Source organism: Corylus avellana, chromosome ca4, assembly GCF_901000735.1.
Source record: "Corylus avellana chromosome ca4, CavTom2PMs-1.0".
Lineage (NCBI taxonomy): Eukaryota > Viridiplantae > Streptophyta > Magnoliopsida > Fagales > Betulaceae > Corylus > Corylus avellana.
Window position 1 is genome coordinate 1,171,619 of NC_081544.1, and position 22,367 is coordinate 1,193,985.

At 35.1% G+C, this 22,367-nt stretch overlaps 2 protein-coding genes across 4 annotated transcripts; both read left to right on the forward strand.

The window, feature by feature from the left end:
* Nucleotides 1–2,595: 2,595 nt before the first annotated feature.
* LOC132177368 (regulator of nonsense transcripts UPF3-like) lies at nucleotides 2,596–11,805 on the forward strand. 3 transcript variants are annotated; one of them, XM_059589651.1, is made up of 14 exons: nucleotides 2,596–2,730; nucleotides 2,816–2,982; nucleotides 4,800–4,906; nucleotides 5,167–5,262; nucleotides 5,410–5,508; nucleotides 5,680–5,759; nucleotides 6,239–6,352; nucleotides 7,211–7,358; nucleotides 8,505–8,578; nucleotides 9,306–9,762; nucleotides 9,953–10,051; nucleotides 10,180–10,298; nucleotides 10,401–10,451; nucleotides 11,128–11,805. In XM_059589651.1, exons 2-13 carry the CDS (start codon nucleotides 2,840–2,842, stop codon nucleotides 10,437–10,439), a joined length of 1,575 nt encoding a protein of 524 aa, XP_059445634.1. In that variant the 5' UTR covers nucleotides 2,596–2,730; nucleotides 2,816–2,839; the 3' UTR covers nucleotides 10,440–10,451; nucleotides 11,128–11,805. The 3 variants fall into 3 exon arrangements, with proteins under 3 accessions (XP_059445634.1, XP_059445632.1, XP_059445635.1); XM_059589649.1 differs by having other exon boundaries at nucleotides 2,596–2,982; XM_059589652.1 differs by lacking the exons at nucleotides 2,596–2,730; nucleotides 2,816–2,982; nucleotides 4,800–4,906 and adding an exon at nucleotides 4,927–5,013.
* Nucleotides 11,806–13,175: 1,370 nt separating this feature from the next.
* LOC132178828 (prolycopene isomerase, chloroplastic) lies at nucleotides 13,176–20,778 on the forward strand. The gene is made up of 9 exons (XM_059591387.1): nucleotides 13,176–13,436; nucleotides 14,188–14,411; nucleotides 15,562–15,672; nucleotides 16,861–16,914; nucleotides 17,293–17,580; nucleotides 18,201–18,392; nucleotides 18,483–18,641; nucleotides 19,621–19,857; nucleotides 20,253–20,778. The coding sequence occupies exons 1-9, from the start codon at nucleotides 13,268–13,270 to the stop codon at nucleotides 20,565–20,567; spliced, it is 1,749 nt and encodes a 582-aa protein (XP_059447370.1). The 5' UTR covers nucleotides 13,176–13,267; the 3' UTR covers nucleotides 20,568–20,778.
* Nucleotides 20,779–22,367: the final 1,589 nt, after the last annotated feature.

Sequence of the window (22,367 nt, forward strand, 5' to 3'; positions counted from 1 at the left end):
TGATAAATGTCCCGGCCCTACATACATAATAGCCTAGCCGATCAACTTCACTTCTTCCTATTTTGTCAAAGGGATTAATTCGATAAACTTAGTTTATTAAATCGACATTTATCTTTAAAATACGTCACAAGCTCTATTAAAAATGTATAAATGAATTACATGCTCTAAATATAAATGTCAGCTTAATAGATTGAATTGAATTTTTTTTTACCCACTTTAAAGACAAAATTTTGACATTTTTTTTCACTCAACCAACAATATTAATTTGTTGGAAAATATAGGAAACTTTCATTGTTAATGGTCCAGCTGGTCTAATATGATGCATATGACTCAAAGGGGTTAGATGTTGTCGGGAGAGTAATGGTGGCATTTGTCAATAACATGGTGAGAGTTGTGGGATCAACATCATCTTAGATGCTGTTGATCAAAAACCAAAGGGTATGGTAAATTATGAAGCCCCTAACAAAGGGCCTCAATGCCTGAATATATAGGTAACCCTTTGCTTGGGCAGTGAACCCTATGTTCGGACAAAAGACCCTTATTTGGACAGAAGGAGGCTCCACAAGGTCCCCCTCACAATTCCTACCCAATTACGGAGGACATGAAGAATTCTCTAAAATTCCTAATTGTAGGGATCCCAATTTGAGAGCGATGCTCATAACAATATATTTGTGATAATAAGGGCAATGGTAGACCGAGGACAACAACTAGTATGCAAAAATCATAGGTCATGAATAAAATGGCAAAAGTAAGCTAATCTTGCTTAGGATAGGTGCTTAAAGGTGGGTTGGCTTTTCCTGTGGTTGAATTAAAAGCTAACTTTTTAAACGCAATAAAGCCTTTTGTAACGTCTCAGAAAAATCGCTAGCCGCATACGTGTTATCACTCCAAAATGACTAGTTAGTTTTGAATTTTTCTATAATCACTTATAAAGTATAGTTTCACATAGTAAATAAGTAATGTGTGACTTAACACCGATGAGTATTTTTATAAACCTCTCACTCTATGTGGGCAACTCATATTTCTAATATGAAATTGGGGTGTAACAATTATTTGTAATAACTTGGGAAAAGTATTAGATACACTCTTCTATCATTCCGAAATGACTAGTTAATTTGGAATTTTCCTAAAATAACTTATAAAGCCTAAATTCACATAGTAAATAATAAATGTGAGAGTTAGCACATAGTAGTATCCTTGTAACCCAACCTATTGGCTATATGAGCTACTCATATTCTCAATATGAGACCAATGTGTTACAATATTCCCCCTTAAACCCTTGACGTCTACGTTGGGACCATATCATGCGGTGCTCTAGTACCACACGACATTATGACTTGACTCTGATACCATTTGTAATGGCCTAGGAAAAAATGTTAGTCACATATGCGATATAACTATAAAACGACTAATCAATTTTAAGCTTCCATATAACCTACTTATAAAGCCTAGTTTTCATTTAGTATGTAAGCAATGTGAGACATAACATTCATGAGTTGTTGTTGTTGTTGTTGTTGTTGTTTTTTTTTATTAAACCACTCACTCTATATAGCAACTCATATTCTCCATATGAAAAGGCGTTACATGGGATCCCATTGTCTAAAACCCCTCTCATCCTATAAGAATCCATTGAGTTTCCTATAGTAGTACCTGCCTGTTGAGAACTGCACATGATAGGCTCTTATCATGACATCAGTAAAATTCAAGGCGACTAATAGGATTGAAGATTCTCATTTTGGAATTCGAACTCTTATCTTAATACATGCCCAACCATTTTTGAGATTTTATTGAGGCCACTAAACCGTCACCACTTATGGTAAACGATACAATTAATAAGAAAAGAAATATATTGTGTGATATGTTTCTTAATGGGTCAGTTGAGAACATACGATCGAACCTATTTATTGTCTTCTACATCATGTATGGAGCCCAAATCCTTCCCATTATAGAATTCCATTTTATTTTTTCAATGTTTTTAAAAGTCGATCACATCTTAATTAAAGGGTTATTTATTTATAGAATTTCATTTACTTTTTAAATCTTTCTAGGTAGGTAAGAGGTCCAAACACGATTATAAGGGGTAGTTTTGATTTTTTGTTGCAAATAATAGGAATTTAACATATATGATATATATTCCATGATATTGTTATTTCTTACCATTTACCAAAAGTCAATACAAATATCATATGGTTTAGAGAATAGATCTATACTTATAGAAGTTATTCTATACTACAAAAATAGGGTTTGTTTGAATTCAATTTTAGTTAGAATTAGGTTTATTCATAACATAATGCAAAAGACACGTATCTCCATTTACGGGTCTAATTTCAGCGAAAACTAGACTCGAGCTGAATTCCTCAAAATGTATTGAGTTTCATTCATATTTATCACCTTCCAAAATCAGCTGTATTTAACCATTTTCGTGTTCAATCAAATGCTCAGAAAAAAAATAAAACTTACCAAAAAAATTGCTCAGAAAAAAAAAGGAAAAAAAAAAAAATAGAAGAGAAGTGTATTTTCTCTCTCCCCATTCACCAACACAACTCACGTACTCTCACTCAATACACACTCCCAACGTATAAATTACAATACCGTAAGAGAGAGAGTTTCACACGCTTAAAACCCCTTTTCATTGCTCTGCCCCTCTCTCTCTCTCTCTCTCTAATGGCGATTGGGAATGAAATTGGGAACTAGGGCAAGGAATCGACCTCGAATTCTGGCGGAGAAGATGTAATCTAACGGGGATTATCTCCCTTTGCAAGCAATTTGAAGCGTACAGTTCGGAAAGTTTTCAACTTGAATTTTTTTTTTCTAGGGTTTTTCTGTTTGTCTTTGTGAAATGAAGGGCTCGTCGTCGGATCGGACGAAGGTGGTGCTACGGCACTTGCCGCCGGCGATTTCGCAGGCCACGCTCATGGACCAGATCGACGCCGCCTTCGCCGGTCGCTACCACTGGGTCGCTTTCCGTCCTGGGAAATCAAGGTTAGGGCTTGCCATTTTTGGTCAATTTTCGTTTGTGTAAAACCCTTATTTTTGGTGTGTATTTGGAAGTGGGTTTACTCCGATACGCTTCAATTTTTGGATTACGTGCTCAATTGGCAATGTGAAAGTGTGTGTATTTAAATATATGTATGCCAGGTTAATGGCTCTGAAGCAAGTGGGTTAGGCTTTGTAGTTTTGTTAGTTGCCCGCTGTATGATCCTTGGGTCTGTGAAGGTTTTAGGACTTTTGAATCTAATTTTGCGGTTATTTTGTTGGGGTGTTCGATTAATTCTACGGCAATATCTTGAATATCTGTCAAATTGGTAATAGATGTGTGCAAGCTACTTATCAAAAAAAGCTAGGGTCTATTTGCTTAGGGACAAGTAGGTGAGGCTTGAATTTTTCATTGGTTGTAACCATTGAGTTGAGGTTTATGGAGTATGAATATGTTTGTTTCTGGGTTTTGAAACTTTTTACTTTGAATAAACTTCAGATTATTCATAGCTAATTGGTTTTTGCAACGGAGTAGGCTCAATATGTAGCATGCATGACCGCATGTGTAAGTAATGGTTGAGAGGTTTAAGTTGTAGCAAATATGCAAGTAGAATGATCCGTGGTTTTTTTTTTTTTTTAATAAAAAAAAACTTAGTCATAAATGATGAAATTAGCTGTTAAGATAGGCGATATTGAGTGAAATAGAATAGGTGAACTGACTGAGGGCAAATAATTGTAAGCCTATTTGCATGTGTAATACATACATAACCACCATAGGGTATATTTATTTATTTGTTCGTCTTATTTGGTGATCCCATGTGTACTGGATTATAGATAATTATCTAAATATAGGCCTTTTCTCATAATTAGCACACCTTATATTTGTGTTACTTCGGAAGACGGAACAGTTATGCAGCTTGCTACTTCATGTGAATTTGGGCTTTGCTGTTTTGGTCATTTGGACACAACAAACTGGTTTCAGAAACAAAAACCGTTATATGCTGTTTAAAGTTTTTATTTCTACTGTTATACCTTATAAAAAGGATTCATAGACTCTATTTGGTGTTAATAAAGGGAAGTGTTTTACTTTAAAAGAAAGTAAAGGAAAGTGTTTCACTTTTCAGATTGCATTTTTCCAATCATGTATTGCATGGATTCTAGTGCCTTCTGGAAATATTGCTGGCATAGCGGGGACTAAAGAAACCATAGCCGTGCGGAATTTGCCTGCTGGACAAGGGGCTGTTGGCCCAATCAATTACATAATTCTTTTCTAAAGATATGGCTACAAAAAAGAAACCCATTTTTTCTTTCCAGCCTTTCCACACTTTCACCAATGAGATTTCATAAGATTATTCATTATCTACTGCTTCCTGATGAGTGATTGATAGGAAAGGGTTGCCCCTGGCTTCCCTGCAACAGATCAACTGATACACCCTGGCCTTTTCTCCAGGATCTCAGTTGATATATCCTGAAGTTTTTTTTTTTTTTAGTTTTCTAATTATACTAATTTTTTTAATTTTAATTTTAATTTTTTATTTTGGTCAATCTTCCAATCATGCTTGCAACACTGGTTTCACAGTATATTGGTGTTGGCGTTTTGAAAAAATTGATTTCTTTTGCTTCCTGATTGTGTTTTACAGCATGGATATTCTTGTTCTTAGGAGGGGGGAACACTTCTTTTTTCCCTTTTTTTTTGGGGTGGGGGGGGGGTAACTCTAATGATGTATGGATACAGGTCGCAGTAGTCTAGTTTTTATGATCTAAGCAGGTCATCTGCTAAGGACATCATCATATATTTATTGTTTCTTGAAATGGTTTTGCAGCCTGAAGCATCAATCCTATTCTAGAGCCTATATTGACTTCAAGAAACCTGAGGATGTTATTGAGTTCGCTGAGTTTTTCGATGGGCATTTGTTTGTTAATGAGAAGGGTAATCTTTGTGCATAACTTTTGAAGCGATTGATTTGGCACATCAATCTTGTTGCCAGAATTTTTGTGACTATCTTTTTATTCACACCATGGTTTTATTCATATTGGGTAATGAAGCTCTTTCTCTTCAGTTAGTAACAACTCAGAAAATTATTGAGTTGCTGGGTTTTTTCAAAAAAAGTTAATTCGGGTTTCTCTTGTCTTTCTTTTTGTAGGACATATAATATTGACATGAAGTTTTAACTAAACTTACTTTTTCAGGCACTCAGTTTAAAACTATTGTTGAGTATGCTCCTTCTCAACGCGTTCCAAAGCAGTGGTCTAAGAAAGACAGCCGTGAAGGAAGCATATTAAAAGGTACTTTTTTTTTTTAAAAAAAAAGTAAAACTCTAACAAGTATATTTAATGCAATGTGGACGTATATGTGCAATCATTAACCTGTGACTTATGCATGCGATTATTTGCTTTTTCGTAAATACAAGTATTTGCTTGATGAACATCTAGATCCCGAGTATCTGGAGTTTCTTGAATATCTTGCGAAGCCTGTCGAAAATCTTCCCAGTGCAGAGATACAATTGGAGAGAAGAGAAGCTGATCGAATGGGTAAGTTATAAAGATCTTAGATTGTAGACAATGCTGAACTCTGAAATAATACTGAAAGAAAAGGCAAAATGAATGCACGATAATGCAAATAGAATGACAAATTGTTCATTGTGTTCGGGAGATTTTAGGAAAAGCGTTTTTGAATGATTTTCTCCTATCATGCTTTTGCAGGTGCTGCAAAAGATGCTCCCGTAGTTACACCATTAATGGACTTTATACGTCAGAAAAGAGCTGCTAAGGGTGGTTCTCGGGTATCTTTCTAATCCACTAGAGATAAGTTTAAGTACTAAGCAGTTAAAAAAATCTAAATAATTTTTATTTCACATTCTACTGTATTTAATTGGGTTATAGTATCTAAACTGTTCAATTTCTGGTTATTGATACTCTTTTGTTTTTATTTTTTATTTTTTATTTTTTATTTTTATGAATGGATACTTTTTGTTGTTATGTTTGATTTTGTGGTTACGTGTTTCAAATCTAGCTGAGGATACTTCATGTGTTTTGGTCATGCTCAGTGTGTGTGCACGCACACAGGCCTTTTGTTCAATCTTTTATCATGATTGCACATGCATATAAGTTGATTATGTTAAGGTCACTTGAATAGTTCAGTTTCATGATTATATGGTACTTTCTGGATAAAATATTCTCTCGAATTTACTGTTGGTCATTCTATATGGTATTGAAGAGCCGATTATCACTGCAATCTTTAATTTATCTTATCTGATTACAGCGATCTTTGTCTAATGGGAAACCGGGCAGAAGAACTGCTGGATCATCAACTGGAAGTCCTAGTTCCACCTTGTCGAAACGAGGTTCTGAGAGGAGGAGGAGTTCCTCCACAATGGTATACATCTTTCTATAAATACTTCTTAAATGAAATTAATGACTAATTTATGCTGTGGTGCTGTATTTTCTGTAACAAGTCACACTATTATGAATTTTGGATGTGGAGTTCCAGTTGAGCTCAATACTATTACCAGTATGATTATTCCTCTCACCCTACATCGTCCACATTATACACGTGGAAGTGCATCCGGAATAACGCTGATCCTGTGACATGGATTCAATGCTCACAGGTTTAAGAATCTGCTTAGACCTATACCACGTTACATGTATTGTACTGGTATGCCTTGTCAATGCCTCATTATAAGAAGAAACATGTTCCTCACCTTGGGTTTGAATGATATTTGTGGTCAAAGCTGATTTGACTACAGTTTTACCAAAAGAAAATTTGTATGATAATTGTGGTTATTATGTTACATAGTAATCCATGCATATAGCCAGTTAAAATGTTACAAAAGATGCACTTTTTTTTAGATGTTTTGCATGTTTGGTTTATGGTAAAAAAATTTGAACAATGCATTACAGATTTCTTGGATTGCGAACCTAGTTAGCGGGCTAGAGCTTACTAGAGAGTCGAAGAATATTAAAAGATTTTAATAGACTTTATTGGTGATTAAAGTATTTGAGTATCAATATGTGGTTTCAGTATAGGACCTAATAGGTTGATTTTCTACAACTGGAGTTGTTATCTAATATGCGGTTGCATCATTGTGCTTGTATGGAAGTTTGAGATATATTCTATAGTATATAATTTATATGTTTATTTGTGCTTTTGACCATCTAGACATCCATACTTGATTTCTAGGCAAGATTTTGGAAGTTTGGGGTTTATTAATACTTATTGCTGAATGATGGGCAGTATGTTTTAAGGGACGGTGCAAAGAACGTGAGTGTCAAAGACAAGTCAACATACATTCTGGTTCCAAAGCGAGATGATGAGCAGCTTTCTGACAAGTCTGTTACTTTGGCTCCTGCAGCTGGGACGGAAGTACTGGAAGAGGAAAATGGTATGGCTGAAAAACTGAATAACCAAGTGTTCATTAATCATTTGACATTTTAACTTCCTGTCTGTTAATGATTTCTAGACCTAAACAGGGTGCACTTAGACTACAGGACATCAGCGTGGACATGGACTACTTAATTAGTTGCTGTAGATTGCATTTAAAATTTGGATCTCTGTTGCCTTGCAGTATCCATTTTATTTCTCACTTCCTTTTTCACAGACCTATTATTTTTCTGATGCTTATATTTTCTTGAAGTGGTTTAGTTCGTATGATGAGCTTTTAGTCACACTAGAAGGAAAAATGTTTTCCCTGGTAGCTGTTCAATAGTCATACGCGTTTGGTTCTGTTTGGCAAATTGATTTTCTGTGTTCAGTAACAAAGGAGCTGGATTGTCATAGCATGACTATAGGTACTGGTTGTGCGAGGTGTCTGGTGATGTTTTCTTAGCGCCTCTGCATAAAGTGTTTTGTTAGTGATTGAAAATATTATAGAGGTCTTCACGTACTTGATTCAGTTATTACTTGGATATATATACCCTGCTAGATTCTCATTGGTTGACCTTTTTCAAAATTTGACAGCTCTACCTCTTTTTTAGATTCGTATGAGTTAATGCTTTTGCCCACCCCGGGGGGGTGGGGTATTATTTTAGAAAAAAAAAATTTGGGGGTGTAAAAATTAAATTTTAAAGGTCCATTTTATAAAAAATATATATATTTAATTTTTTTTTTTGGGGACCACCTTATGGCTTGGGGTGGGCAAAGGTGGTTCCGCCCCTGTTTGCCGGTGACATTTTATTTGTTAACATGTCTACGTATTGTAACTTGTAAAAAAACCAGGCTACGTATTGTAGGCCTCTTTTGGCATGGTGGATAGTTTTCTCGAGTGTGAAAAGGATTTATATAGCTGACACCGTTGAGTTGTGTGCGTGTGTTCTCTCAATATACTATATATCTTTTATGTTCACATTTTCATATTGGGGGTCCTATGGTGTTGGAGTATTCATTGGAATCAATAAATTTGGTCTTTTTTCATTGTTCCTCTTTGTATCAACTCACTTTCTGTTTTTGTGAATCTTTATTCTTTTCTGCGGGTAAGGTAATATTATATATTTCTTCTATTAGTTCATTCACCTCGTATGTGTTCTTTCAGGAGTTTCTGGAACTAATGAATCTGGGAAAAAGAAAATCCTGCTCCTGAAAGGGAAAGAGAGGGAGATTTCTTATGTAAGTTTTTTCAGTTCTTATCAGTCACATGTATTACTTAGGGTGCTTTTCAAATTACATATCTATTTTACGTTATTTCTGTGCATGGAGAGAATTTTTTTTTCAATAATTATTTCATCATGTAGGTCCATAAGTAGCGCATAGTGAAAGAAAGCAGACAGTCACAAATTAACAAATCATTTACTTTCCTCATTTTAAGTTATTTTCTTTGTTAACCCTAAGGGGTTAGCTCAAGTGGTAAGAGCCTTGGTCTTCGTGGCATTCCATTAGGTCTAAGGTTCGAAAACCATCATTGCGAACAAAGACACTGTAGAAGGATCTAACAGAGTAACAATGAACAAACCTCTTTTGGAGGGAACCCACTAAAGCTTGTTTTCACCTTACCGTCTCACTCTAACTGAATACAACATTCTGCTGGGGGCAAAGATAGCCACTTCCCAGTCATGAGCCGCTCTAGCGAAACTTACATTCCACTAATTAAATCCACTCGAAAGCTCCTAGTGAGCCGCCACAGGAGCATCCTTTACACCTATATAGACCTGGAAAGGCTTCCTTAACATAAGGCATCCTTTGTATGTTGATTGTTGGTCTCTTTGCTTCCTTGCAATTTCTAATAAGATTTGTCTCATTGAATAGAGTTGGCTCCATTTTTTTTCGAGGAAGCAATGTGGCTTGTTAGTTGAAGTGCTGCACAAGGTTAAATTGCTTTATGCTACTCTTTGTGTAGGTGTCTGGCACCTTGTCACAGCAGCAGGGTATAACATCATCGGTCAGAAATATTATTGGTTCACCTACTCTCAAGCAGAACCAGCAGCGCCAAGGTAGTGGAAAGATCGTCAAAAGAATACTTTTAAACAAGGATTCACGTCAAAATCAGTCTTTTGTGGCCCAGTCCGAGCATCAAATCCAGACTTCAAATTTAGAAAAGGACAAGCGACCTCCTCGACCCCCACATGGACAATTGGTTTTTAAGGATACAAATCCAACTCCAGATGATAAGGTGGTTGCTAATGACGTGCACGGATTCTGTAGTGAGAAGCAGGAGAAACGTTTGAGAAATAAGGATAAGCCTGATCGTGGTATATGGACATCTCTTCGACGGTCAGATGGATCCCATGCTAGTGATGAGTCTTTGTCATCCTCTGCTTCTCAACCTATACAGTCACTTGGAGATTCTTCGGAAGGTGCGATCATTTTCAACATGTAATTCTTGGGGTTAGTAATGTACAGGACTTGTGGTTGTCAGTGATAGCACTCACAATTTGGAATCATCATTTTACCATGCTTCCAAACGCCTGAGAGTGCTTATGAGATTGTTTTTTAAGAACTTGATGAGGAATTTATTTACTATTTCTTCTGTATATGATTTTGCAGGGTGTCATGGGGATATGAAAGTTGACATGGCAAATGCTAGGAGTGGCGAAGTTAAAAACCTTGGAACTGGACGTACTAGTCATTCTTCTTTAGATAATGGTAGATTTTGGTTTGGAAGCTCTGCTCTTCAATATCACTTCTGAATTTAGATCCGTGTGTGTGTGTGGGTGTGTACACGATTCTTGTGTTTTTGCATACAACAACTGGCGTGTTTACATTACATGCAGGTTCCCATAAACATTTTGGTCGCCGTGGGCCAACACATGGTGTGAAGGATGTTGATGGCTCATCAATTATAAGTGAGGGGAAGCATTCGAGGAGAGGCGCTGGCTATAATTCCCATGAGGTGGTTTGACTTCAATGTTTGGATGCCAATTTTACCCACAATTTTCAATGTTTTCACTCATGAATACTAATTATTTAAAGGTTTTTCTTGATGAATCTGCAGAAGCAAGTTTGGGTTCAAAAGTCTGGTTCTGGTTCGTAATTTATTGGAAAGGTAAATTTTTTTTGAACGTCTTCTTTTCTTTTATATATGGATTGAGAAATATAGATTTATAATTCTAGTTCAATAGGCCAAAATGGACGCATCTAAATCGTCATCACATTCATGGATTGATATAGAACCTTGACTTCTGAATATCTTGGAAGTTTTTTGCACTCTTAAAGTATATTTGCTTTATTCCAAGGAAAGGTGACAGTTACATTGGTGATTGATAGAGACTACTCGCAATCCATAATATGGAAATGAATGTATTGGTAGTTTGAAATAAATGCGAGTAGGGATTTGTATCTTGGCAGTTGGCATCCACTTTTTAAGTATGCTGAGATGGTCTCAAGTTTGACACAAAATCCAGTTGCCTTTATATCTGGATATGCCTTGCCCCTTTTTTTTTACCCCTTACTACAGGTTTTTCGTTGAGTTTCTATTGTTTTTACTTTGATGATAAGGCAGACTCATTTTACTAGTACTTAGAGAGGAACGATGAAGAGGGAAAATCCCAATTGGATGAAGATTGTCCACGGCAAATACACTTTAAGTTGCATCTCTTGTGCCTTAACATGACTAACTGCAGAATTTCTTGCTGAAGTTTCCAATTATCATGACTGTCTTTAGCAGACTTTTATTAAGATTTTTTATTTTTCCTTTTTTATCCTGTTTCATTATTTGGCAGTTTAATGCTTGGTGTCATACAATTTTGGAACCTGCATTTGCTAGTGGCTGGGGAGTGCCCTTTTTACTAGACAGATGATCAGGTGTAAATAAGGTCTCAGCATCAGCAATGGTTCCTTTTGGAAGGCCCTAGAGCAAAGTACAGTTATCTGAATGATGCCGATGCCGATACCGATGTAAGTAATACTTGGATGGCTGAAGAAATCCGGATTTTACTCGGACAAAGACGGCTCGGAGTAGGGGGAGAAAAGAAAGCAATAGATGTCATTGTTATAACTTATAATTGTTTTGTTACACAGTTTTTCATCTGGGTGCTCCTCTTTGGGGCTCTGCTTGTCATCGAAGCTATGGAAGTCCTCACTGTTGCTTTTGACTAGACTAGATATCACGGTATTGTGGTTTTATGGAGATGTAAATATAATCTCAGAGCGATCTTTACCGCCCGCTCGCTTATCCCTATCCATGAAAGCATCTTAATGTGTTTGAGACTTTTCTTCCATTGCTGTGACTGCCACTTAATTTTGCAGCAGTTTGCAAGCATATACAGCAATAATACAGTATGACTTGCGGAGGTTTCAACATGCATATTCTGCACAAATGTTTGAATTGGCTTTTTTATTGTATTGTACAGTAAAATCAGATATTGGAAATGAAGTGGACAACCATGTTCCTATTGTTAGAGGGTGCTTTTTTATTTTTGTTTGAAAGTGTTCCATGAGATATAAAGATTATAAAGATGAAGAGTAGTTTGGAGTGTTTTGTGTTTTCGGTTGTTTTTAATGTTTTTGTTTCCAAAAGAGAATGCAAGGAAGAATGGAAGTGTTATCAAACAATATTGTTCTTTTGTCAGAAGACATGATTTTATATACCAAAAGGAAGTTGTGATAGAATGTGTTCGTTGAAATATCCTATAACAATAATTATCGACAGGAAATTATGTTAGTGTTTCCTTTGTTGATGGTAAAATCAATAAAAAGGTGGTTAAAATCCTGAGTATTTGAGGGGGTTAAAGTATAACCGACGAATTCATAATGGATAGTTGGTGCAAACTTCAAGGACTAAAGTTCTTCTATATAAACTCATATTTTAGAACAAAATGCAAAATTAGTTGATTTGCAATTAGTAAAATCAACTAATTTTTCATTAGTTGATTTGCACTTCTGTCTAAATTCTTAATGGATACCATCAAGTGCCACAATATGGAGTAGAGTAATTCTATTCATTATCCTCGTCGTACTAAAGTCTATGTGGCGTGGTATCTTGCATGAAAATTAATTTTTTGGTTGTGAGACCACATCATATGGGTTTTGGGGATGGGATGTGATGAATAGAATTATTCTATTTGGTTAGGAAAACAAAAATCAAAAGCCAAGGTATTTCTGCATTTAAAACATGAGATTCTCACATACATTTTAATTGTTACATGCATTATTAATAGAGAACATTTATATTCTACAATGATGATGTAGTCCCAATAAACCTTCGGATAATTTCTTATTAAAAACAAAATAAAAAATCAAGGGTTGTTTGGAATTGCTACATCATTATTATAGGATAAATATGTCGTCTATATCATTACTCTTTTTAAAATGCATGTGAGATTTAGAAGAATTTTTGCCACCCTAATTTTGAAATGGTGCATTTGACACTACGATTTCGCTGACTAAAATTGCAATTTTAAACAAAATAGCAGAAAAAAAAAAATTGTTTGGGAGTGCATTATTAAAAAATTGCAATTTAAAAAAAGAAAAAAAAGATTGCATTTACATTGCACGATTTTAAAATGTAAAATTGTAATTTTAAAAAATATTTTTTCAACTAGTTCATATTAAAATTACTATTTTTAAATATCGCACATTTTTTTAAATGGCAAAATCCAAACGGGTTGTTAAAAAAAAAAACAAAACAAAACAAAAACAAAAACAAAGTAAAGAAGAGAAAAGGATAAAAAGGTGTACGACGTACGACGTGGCTAGTTTTGAAACTACATGTCAACTCCATGTTGGCAGAGGAAACACATAACATAAACATAAGAGCCTCTGGTGACAATCTTCACCAGAGACCTTTACAACCATTTATTTCTCAAATTTGTTGTTGGGGTCTTCAAAGTTCACATTTTTCTGTACGTATATGTACTTTCCATGGCATTGGGTCGCATTTTCCCAAGTTTCGTTCAGTTCCATCACCAGACTCTTTCACCCAGTTTCAAGCCCTCAACGGTCAGAAAACCCGTTTTGGCGCGAAACTCCAACGGTCAAGAGCCATCTTCCACTGGTTCTGTTGCTGTCCAAGAAAAGAAAACCTTCCCAGGTATTCTCTAATTGTTCATATACTGAATGTGGTTTTCTTTCAAGGTCGATTTGCTGGTGGTTGAAGCTTTCGTATGAATTAGTTGCTTATATATTGCTTTCAATGCAACCCCTTTATCCACTGTATGAAGTACTCACCTCAAACTAGACCAAATTGGTTAATTAGGCGCACTGGACTGGAAAATTTTGTGATTCTGAGCTTTATTGCTACTTTCTTTCTTGTTGTTTTTTTTTTTTGGGTTGTCCTTATTAAGCAAAGAGTATTAAGGATTAAGATATTAAATCACCACTAATCCCAAAGTTTAAGCCGATAATAAATGGGTGACTTAGTTATTTAAATTAATATTCTAACAGTCCTTCAAGTGTGGGCTCAAATTCCCCCTCAACAAATGAGACTTACGTGAAATATTTAACTAAAATTTGGTGAATAACAGAGAAATGATTTGAACTCAGGATCTTTGCTATGATATCATGTTAAATTACCACTGATACCAAAAGCTTATCATTTAAATTAATATTCTAATATTTAGTGGTGCATTCCATTTTGGTCTTCTGTTTCACATCACTGAACCTTTGATACAATTTTTTCTTTTAATCTACTGTCGGAAACAGCATCTTTGGAATTTAAATTGTATGGTACCATTAAGCTAGCTTCCTTTTCTTTAGGAACATATTGTGATAGTTTAAACTGCCATCACATTTCTTAATGCCTTATTTGACATTTTTTTATGTGACTGTGATGCAAAATGCAGGGAAGCAAGAGGCTGATGTTGTTGTAATTGGGAGTGGTATTGCTGGATTGTGTTGCGCTGGTCTTTTGGCGAGGTACGGGCAAGATGTTCTTGTATTGGAAAGTCATGACCTACCTGGAGGGGCTGCTCACTCGTTCCAGATCAAAGGCTACAAATTTGACTCTGGTCCGTCTTTGTTCTCTGGTTTTCAGTCAAGAGGTCCTCAGGCGAATCCTCTTGCACAAGTAATTTTTTTTTTTTTTTTTCGTTTTTATAGTGCTTCTAATGTAGTGTGATCTAAACCTGTGGATTGTCTCATTAAACTCTTTAAGACACGCAATTTAGTGCTAGAATTTGCCCATGCAGAAGATGAAAAAGAGCTTAATTTTCAAATGTCAAATCTAGGTAATTCTGGAAAATTATCCACTTGTACATGGCAAGCAATAGTAACTGACGAAATGCTTCAGAATATGTCATATTCCTACAGCAGCCAATTGTAACTGCTTTGCTTTTCACCTTCCCATTCTGGTGCTAAACAATTGCTTTTGAGCATGGTTTTTCAGTGTTTCTTATTCTGTGTTTTACTTTAACTTTCAATGATACCATAAATGAAGAACAGAAGATTGTTAAACCTATTTCCACTATCACTTCATAAATGCTAGTTTTTTTTTATTATTATTATTCTTATTATTTTTTTATTTACTGGTTTGAATTTTGATAATGTAAATTTAACAAGGCTGGATTATTGGCATGTAAATGATTGGAAGTTTAATAAATCCAACAGCCACCTCTGGCTGTTGTAAGACCAGTAATATATGTATTTCTGCTAGTCACCATATCATGATTGATTCATCCTGTTCTATCTAGCTTATATCAACCTTGCTTGTTTATGTACCATGTTGACAGTGTTAACAATTGTTGGATTACATGCATTACGTAAACTAATCATAACTGATTTACACTGAAAAGGAGCGCTAGGGCTATAGATCATCATTTAATCAAGGAGAGTTGTGCATTTACTGCCTTGCTCTTTGAGTACAGTATAATGTTTCTCACAAATACCATTAGCTTAACTCTTTTTCCTGCAGTAGATAGTCCTATCTTCTCTTTGAAATCTAATTCCTGTTTTAAAATCTCTCTTCTTGATGATTGCATTGAAATATATATAACCATGTTACTCTAAACATTTTGCTTGGATAATCGACTTTGACTTTTTAACCATTTGTCATTTAACTCTAGTGCTATTACTGTGACTTTCGGAAGTGATGATTGAAACAGAATCATTTCCCCTTACCAATAGTTCAACTTAGATGGTACTATAAGTCAATTTCTCATGATCTGTTTCATAATTCCATGTAACATGAGTCCAATGACCACACTCTTTATGATTTTCAGGTTCTTGATGCATTGGGTGAGTCTCTGCCATGTGTCAATTATGATTCATGGATGGTCTACATACCTGAAGGTGAATTCTTGTCGCGCATTGGCCCCACAGAATTTTTCAAGGTGGTGTGTAGTTATTTATTATTAAATACTTGATATTACGAGGTTGATTATTGTGAACTTGTTTCTTTCATCTGTTAATCTTTTTTAAGCAGAGGATATCTACAATATGCATGCATTAGCTATTTAATCTAAAGGGGAGAGAGAAAAGAAACAAAAATGAAGTTTCGCATAAACCTAGGCTAGACCAAGATTCTTTTTCCTTTGTGGCTCAGCCACAGTTACCCTGCTAGTTTAAGAAATAAAAGAAAATTCCGAGTCCTAGCTGTTAGAGATGAAAGTCTATTTTTTTTATACATTATATCCAAAGTCAAACTCAAGATTACCTGCATACCATCATAAGTATATTATCAGCTTTAGAGGAAAATCTTGAATTTTGTTCTTAAGATCACTGACCTCTATAAGCACTTGATCTCATCTGGCGCCAACACCCTTATCTGTTTAGTTTGTTTAGATAGGAGGTGCCCGGTAGATCTACGTATGGAGATTGCTGGGCACTTTTCCTTTTATTCAGTTATCTTTTTTTTTCTTGTGCACCTTTCTTCTCCTCTGCTATGCATTTCCTATCTGGCATGACTAAAAAACCAAAGGTCGGAGTATCTTTTATGATATACTCTCAAGACACAACATGGTGAAAAAATAATAATAAATGATTAGAATGATAAGGTGATTATGTATTATATAGTTTCTCCGATTTATTTAGTGACTGAGTTTTTTTTTTTTTTTTTTTTTTCAGAGAAATGCTAGAGAACATTTTTACAGTTAAGATGCAGCAAGTCCAAATTGATTAATTTTTAGCATTTGATGTTGTTTTTAATCGAGCTATCTTATGGTGGGTGTCGATAAGGCATGTGTCTTCTGTCAAGCTATATGCTTGAGAATCAATGCTTCTGATTTTTAGGCAGTCAGGAATAAAATTATGGTTGAAGATTCTTCTTCACCCATTGTTTTAAGTTCTTTGATATCAAACCTAGGCAATGATGAATGTGTTTTTGTAACCATGATAATTAAATTACACCTGTAACAAATAATTATTAATAGGTATCCTTAATCAATAATCATGTATGTTAGGAGATTTTTTCACATATTTTGTAGTGTTATTCCTACTTTTTGGGTAAGTATAGTGTCAATACTGCAGTGATAAACTATTCTGGGCTTTTACTCAGTGGGGCTTTTTGTTTTTTCCTTCAGGATCTTGAGAAGTATGCAAGTCCAAATGCTGGTGGAGAATGGCAAAAACTTCTTGTGCGTACTCTGAATTTTTTTTGTTTATATTTGGGAAGATAATTGTTTTTAATTGTGATTTTATACTTCCAAGAATTGACAAATAAGTTACCTTCTTTCATCCTCTTTGTGTTTGAGAATCTCAACCATATTTTTACAAATAATCTTTCCTGTTAAGGTCAAACCAAAAAAAAAAAAAAATCTTCTTTACATCTCTGAAAATTATCATCAAGCAAAAAAAAAAAAAAAGTGATCTGTAAATTGGCCAATTTGTTTGATCTTTTCAAAATATCATACTAGGATCTATGATTTTGCAAGATATGTACATTTTCTTGTTTCTACAATTCTTCACTTTCATGTAATAATCTCCCATATGAAAAACATGTAATTCACCTTCAGGATGCAGTTCTTCCATTGTCTGCTGCTGCCATGGCTCTGCCTCCTCTATCTATTAGAGGCGATTTTGGAGTTCTTTCCACTGCTGCAGCTAGATATGCCCCTTCTCTCTTGAAATCGTTTGTCCAAATGGGACCACAGGGAGCTCTTGGTGCCACAAAGCTTCTCAGGCCATTCTCAGAAATCATTGACTCATTGGAACTGAAAGACACTTTTATACGGAATTGGGTAGACCTATTGTCTTTCTTGCTTGCTGGGGTGAAAACTAATGGTATACTCTCAGCAGAAATGGTAACTATTATGTGTTAAGTCTTCGAGACATTCTTTCAAATTATTCTTAGCATATGCTTTAGAGATGCTTGTTTCAAATTATGTGCTTGATATGTGACCAATAACATATGCAAATAGCAAAAGAATAATGTAAACATACCAACACATCCTAGAATCGTTATATTGATGCCCTGGTTGCCAAAGCTACATAATCTGTGATATTCAAACAGACATGACAAAGGTTAAAGTATGTGGATCACAATCTGCAGTAGCCTAGTTAAGCTTGCTTTTATGTAAAAATATAATATATCATGAGTAAGATCTTGCATACTTTATGATAACGAACAGGCGGTTGATGAGTTTATTATAGCTTTGCCTATTCCATGATTCTAATTTTATGATTAGCAGCCAAAACAACAAGCTTAAGAGGTTGGAGCATAGCACTGATATGTCTTAACAGTAATTTAATTATGTACAAAACCAATGCACTCTTGTTTTTTAAAAAGAATTTAAAGCAAGAAAGTTTATCTGTTGAAAGTATAAATTGCCGCTACCTTCCATCATTCCTTCTTTCAATGTGATCCGCTGTTACGTGATATCATATAACACGATTCTTTGCTCTCCATTTTTTTTCTCTTCAGGTTTACATGTTTGCAGAATGGTACAAGCCGGGTTGCTGTCTTGAGTACCCTCTTCATGGAACTGGGGCTGTTGTTGATGCTCTTGTCCGAGGAATGAAGAAGTTTGGTGGAAGGCTCTCTCTTGGAAGTCATGTGGAAAACATTGTTGTTGAAAATGATCGAGCCACTGGTGTCAAGCTAAGAAGCGGTCAAGTGAGTAACTTGAGAGAGTTTGAAGTTTATTTAACTGGAATTATATGTACGTTTGTTTCATTGGTTGAAGAAAATTTATGAATGCTGCAGTTTATACGAGCTAAAAAGGCTGTTGTCAGCAATGCAAGTATGTGGGACACTTTAAAGCTGTTACCTAAGGAAGTTGTTCCAAAGTCATACCTGGACAGGATTAACAATACCGAGCAATGTGAATCATTCATGCATCTCCACTTGGGATTTGACAAAGAGGTGAATAGTTACATAAATTTATAGAATGGTTTCTTTGGGAATTTATACGGTGAGTTCTTTTAGGGGCTGGGGAAGATTTTAACTCCATTAATTAATGTTTCTGAACCCGTTAGAGGAAATTCTAAATGTATGCCAAACTTTATTCGTGCATAAATTTGACCCAGCAAAACCATGTCTCAACTATTCAATGCCAGTGCATGAGCACGTTTCTGACTTTGCACTCATCCTAGGGCACTATTTCAGTTACTTTGCGAGTCATCAGTATTTTCTAATTATCTCAATTGATGTCCTTTCTGGTCTTCCACATTCCTTTAGCATTTAAACTGGAACTTTGTTTCATTTTGCCTGGTGCAGTCATTCTTCCTTCTTCGCACATGAGTATACTATTTTGGCCAACTTTCTCCAATCTTTTATTGGATCAGTGCTACCATAATTTTGCTCATATGGTTGTTTTTCTTATAATATCTTCTTTTTCTTGCCTCTTTCTCTTAACATTCTCGTTTTTCAACTTTATCTTTATTAAATGGATGCTCATCTAAGTGTAACATTTTCTCTTTGATTTCTTAACATGCTTGATGAAATTATAACAGAAGTGCCTTCCACTCCATCCATTTTGCTTTACTTCAACAACAACATCCTGTAAATTTTCTTACCTCCTTATGAATAATAAAAAAAAAAATAATAATAATAATAAAAAGAGGAAGGGAAGTAACAGTAGTTGTTTTTATGTGAAGTTTGGATATAGATATAAATATTTGGCTTCCATTATGAGTAGATATATAGTAGCAGCATCTAATGCTCCATGCAATATTCAATTATTTGATTTGACGTAAAGCATCTGTAGGTGGCTTTTTAAGTCCACCGTATTCTATTCTAGTTCCTCAATTCAGTAACCTTTGAACTTGATGCACCGTCCACAGCTTCAAATTATTGTTGTTACATCAAAACAACTGTGTTCACAGTATGTCTTATTGACCAGGGCATACGTGAGGACTTGGGAATTCATCATATAGTTGTAAATGATTGGGATAGAGGAGTTGATGCTGATCAGAATGTTGTTTTGATATCTGTACCTAGTGTACTTAGTCCAGATCTAGCACCCCCTGGGAAACATGTATTACATGCTTATACGCCAGGAACTGAGCCCTATGGACTGTGGGAAGGACTTGATCGTAGAAGCTCGGAATACAAAACGCTCAAAGCAGAACGATCGGAGGTATTTAAAATACTTACATTTCTTGTCAATGGACATTTTTGTGCTGCCACTAACGATGACATTGTAACCTGAAAACTTAATTTCACTAAAATGTTGGACTAACAATTAATTCAACTTGCTTATGATGTACTGATTTATACATGAAAAAAAAAAAAAAAAAAAAAAAAAAAAACCCAAGTGGAAACTATATATGCAGGTTCTTAAAACTGTGTTGAACTGACTGAAGGAATCACTGAGACTGATGATCTTGAGCATTAGCACATGACATGTTTCTCTCACTTTATTATGTGGAAGCTGAACGGGAAGATGAATTGTTATTCAAACAAGAATTTTGGCAAATGTACTGTCTGATTTAGTTATTCTCAAGCATTTCTTATGATTCAATTATATGTCAGGTTATGTGGAGAGCTGTGGAGCGTGCACTTGGTGCCGGCTTCAGCCGTGACAAGTGTGAGGTGAAGTTAGTTGGGACTCCATTGACACATCAAAGGTTTCTTAGAAGGAATAGAGGAACATATGGCCCAGCTATACAAGCTGGTAAAGACTCCTTTCCTGGGCATTCAACTCCTATCCCACAGCTTTATTGTTGTGGAGATTCTACCTTTCCTGGCATTGGAGTCCCTGCAGTTGCTGCTAGTGGTGCCATTGTGGCCAACTCACTGGTTTCTGTTTCTCAACACTCCCAACTTCTTGATGCGATTGGTATTTGAATGTTCTAGTGAGCTTCTTTTTTTCACTCACAAATTTTCCCATAATCTGATTGTAATTCTTCATTGATATTATTCCCTGAGTAATTAAAAATACTCTTGTTTTCTAGCATTTTGCTTTAAATCTTGTAACGTTAGTGCACATACTCATTGGTTGAGTTTTGTTACATTACATATAGAAAAGGAAATACCAAAAAGTTATATTTATTAGAAATTCCTTATGTGCTTTTACCTTCACATACCAACTTTTAAAAAGAATTTATTGTGCTCGGCTCATGCAATAGACTTATATAGCAATTTTGTTGTCTAGATTACTAGTAATTTAAGTAGTAAATGTGATAAAGTTTTTATAGGACTCATTTGTCTGAACAAGTTTCAAGCAGTCTACTTCCTACTCATGTAAATGCGTTTGCAGAAACTCTCTCACTAATGATACGAACAGTAAATTGCTAAAATCTTGATACTTTCTCTGTTTGAATAGACATAGCTCCTGTGTAGATAGTGACGTCGCACTTGTTGAAGCGTGATGTGTTTTACAAGGCATAGTTGATGATGCATGAAGCTGCTTTCTTTTTTTGGTGGGAGGGCAATGTGAATAATGATTGTCTTGATACATTATTGGGATGGTGCGAAGCCGTACACCAGAAGGGTCAAAGTGGCTAGTAAGGAGACCTAACCAGGAATAATTATAAGGATCTTATGTTCTTTTCCGAGGTCTCATGATTTCTGTGTTCATTATTTGTTTTGGAATTCAATTGCAGCAGCATTTTTATCAGTCAAAACTAGCCAAAGAGTGGTATATCATTTGGTAGACTATCTAGGCTAGGCATTAGCTATATGCTTCAGAACAAAACAGTCATCTTGATGCATTGCATTAGGTTTAGCAATTTTTTATACGAATTCAACACAAAATTAAAAGATTAATGTTGAAAAGTCTGACCTGTTTAATTTAATAGATTTGGTTTAGAGTTAACCTAAATAGTCTTATACTCATTCCTTAATACAACCTAAACGCGACACGTGACATAATGGTTGACAATTTTTAACATAATCCACAAACTCGACATGAACCAAATATAAAATTAAAGAATTATGTTTGATGAATTTGACCCGTTTAGTTAAATGAGTTAGATTATGATTGACTTGCATAGTCTTTTACTCATGCTTTGACATGATCCGAACTTAACACGCAAACACGAATTACTAGCCTTACATTGCAGACTTGCAATACTTGTTCCTTCAGGAAAACCATCAAATACTTATGGTAGACTATAACTATGTGCTACAACCAATTTTACTGACAACTTTTCCGTTCGCTACCTCCATCAACAAGGTTTTCATTGGAGCTCTGAAAAAGACCTGTTTTAAAAAGCTGTAAAAAATAGAGTTATTTTTCGGTTTGTAATGTATATGGTCACTGTATATTTATGTGTTTAATTATTGTACTTCTTTGTTTAATTCGTCTGAAAAAAAAAGAAGTATATCTAAGTGATTATTACTGCAGTAGATATTGTTGACTATTTGTTTCTTCATGATCAGAACCATCAAATAGTATTCATAACATTTGGTCAAAGTTCCTGAAGATATCTTCATATGGAAAAGTAGTCTCTGGTATCTTCTTTATTACTAAATGCTTTCAGAAACAGATTAATGTATTCACTAAGAATGAACCATCGATTAGATTAATTAGTAATGGAATTAAATTTCTGTACATTTGATGAATCCTCTGAATAGGACTGTAAACAAAGCATGTTAATTAGGGTTGGGACAGTAATTAATTTGTACAAATTGTTATTTTCTTGT

Coding starts and splice junctions, on each gene's coding strand:
- LOC132177368 (XM_059589649.1), top strand. CDS start 2,840: ATGAAGGGCTCGTCGTCGGATCGGACGAAGGTGGTGCTACGGCACTTG. Junction 4,907..5,166: donor TTTGTTTGTTAATGAGAAGG/GTAATCTTTGTG, acceptor TTACTTTTTCAG/GCACTCAGTTTAAAACTATT. Junction 8,579..9,305: donor AAGAGAGGGAGATTTCTTAT/GTAAGTTTTTTC, acceptor CTCTTTGTGTAG/GTGTCTGGCACCTTGTCACA.
- LOC132178828 (XM_059591387.1), top strand. CDS start 13,268: ATGGCATTGGGTCGCATTTTCCCAAGTTTCGTTCAGTTCCATCACCAG. Junction 15,673..16,860: donor GCCCCACAGAATTTTTCAAG/GTGGTGTGTAGT, acceptor TTTTTCCTTCAG/GATCTTGAGAAGTATGCAAG. Junction 16,915..17,292: donor GAGAATGGCAAAAACTTCTT/GTGCGTACTCTG, acceptor ATTCACCTTCAG/GATGCAGTTCTTCCATTGTC.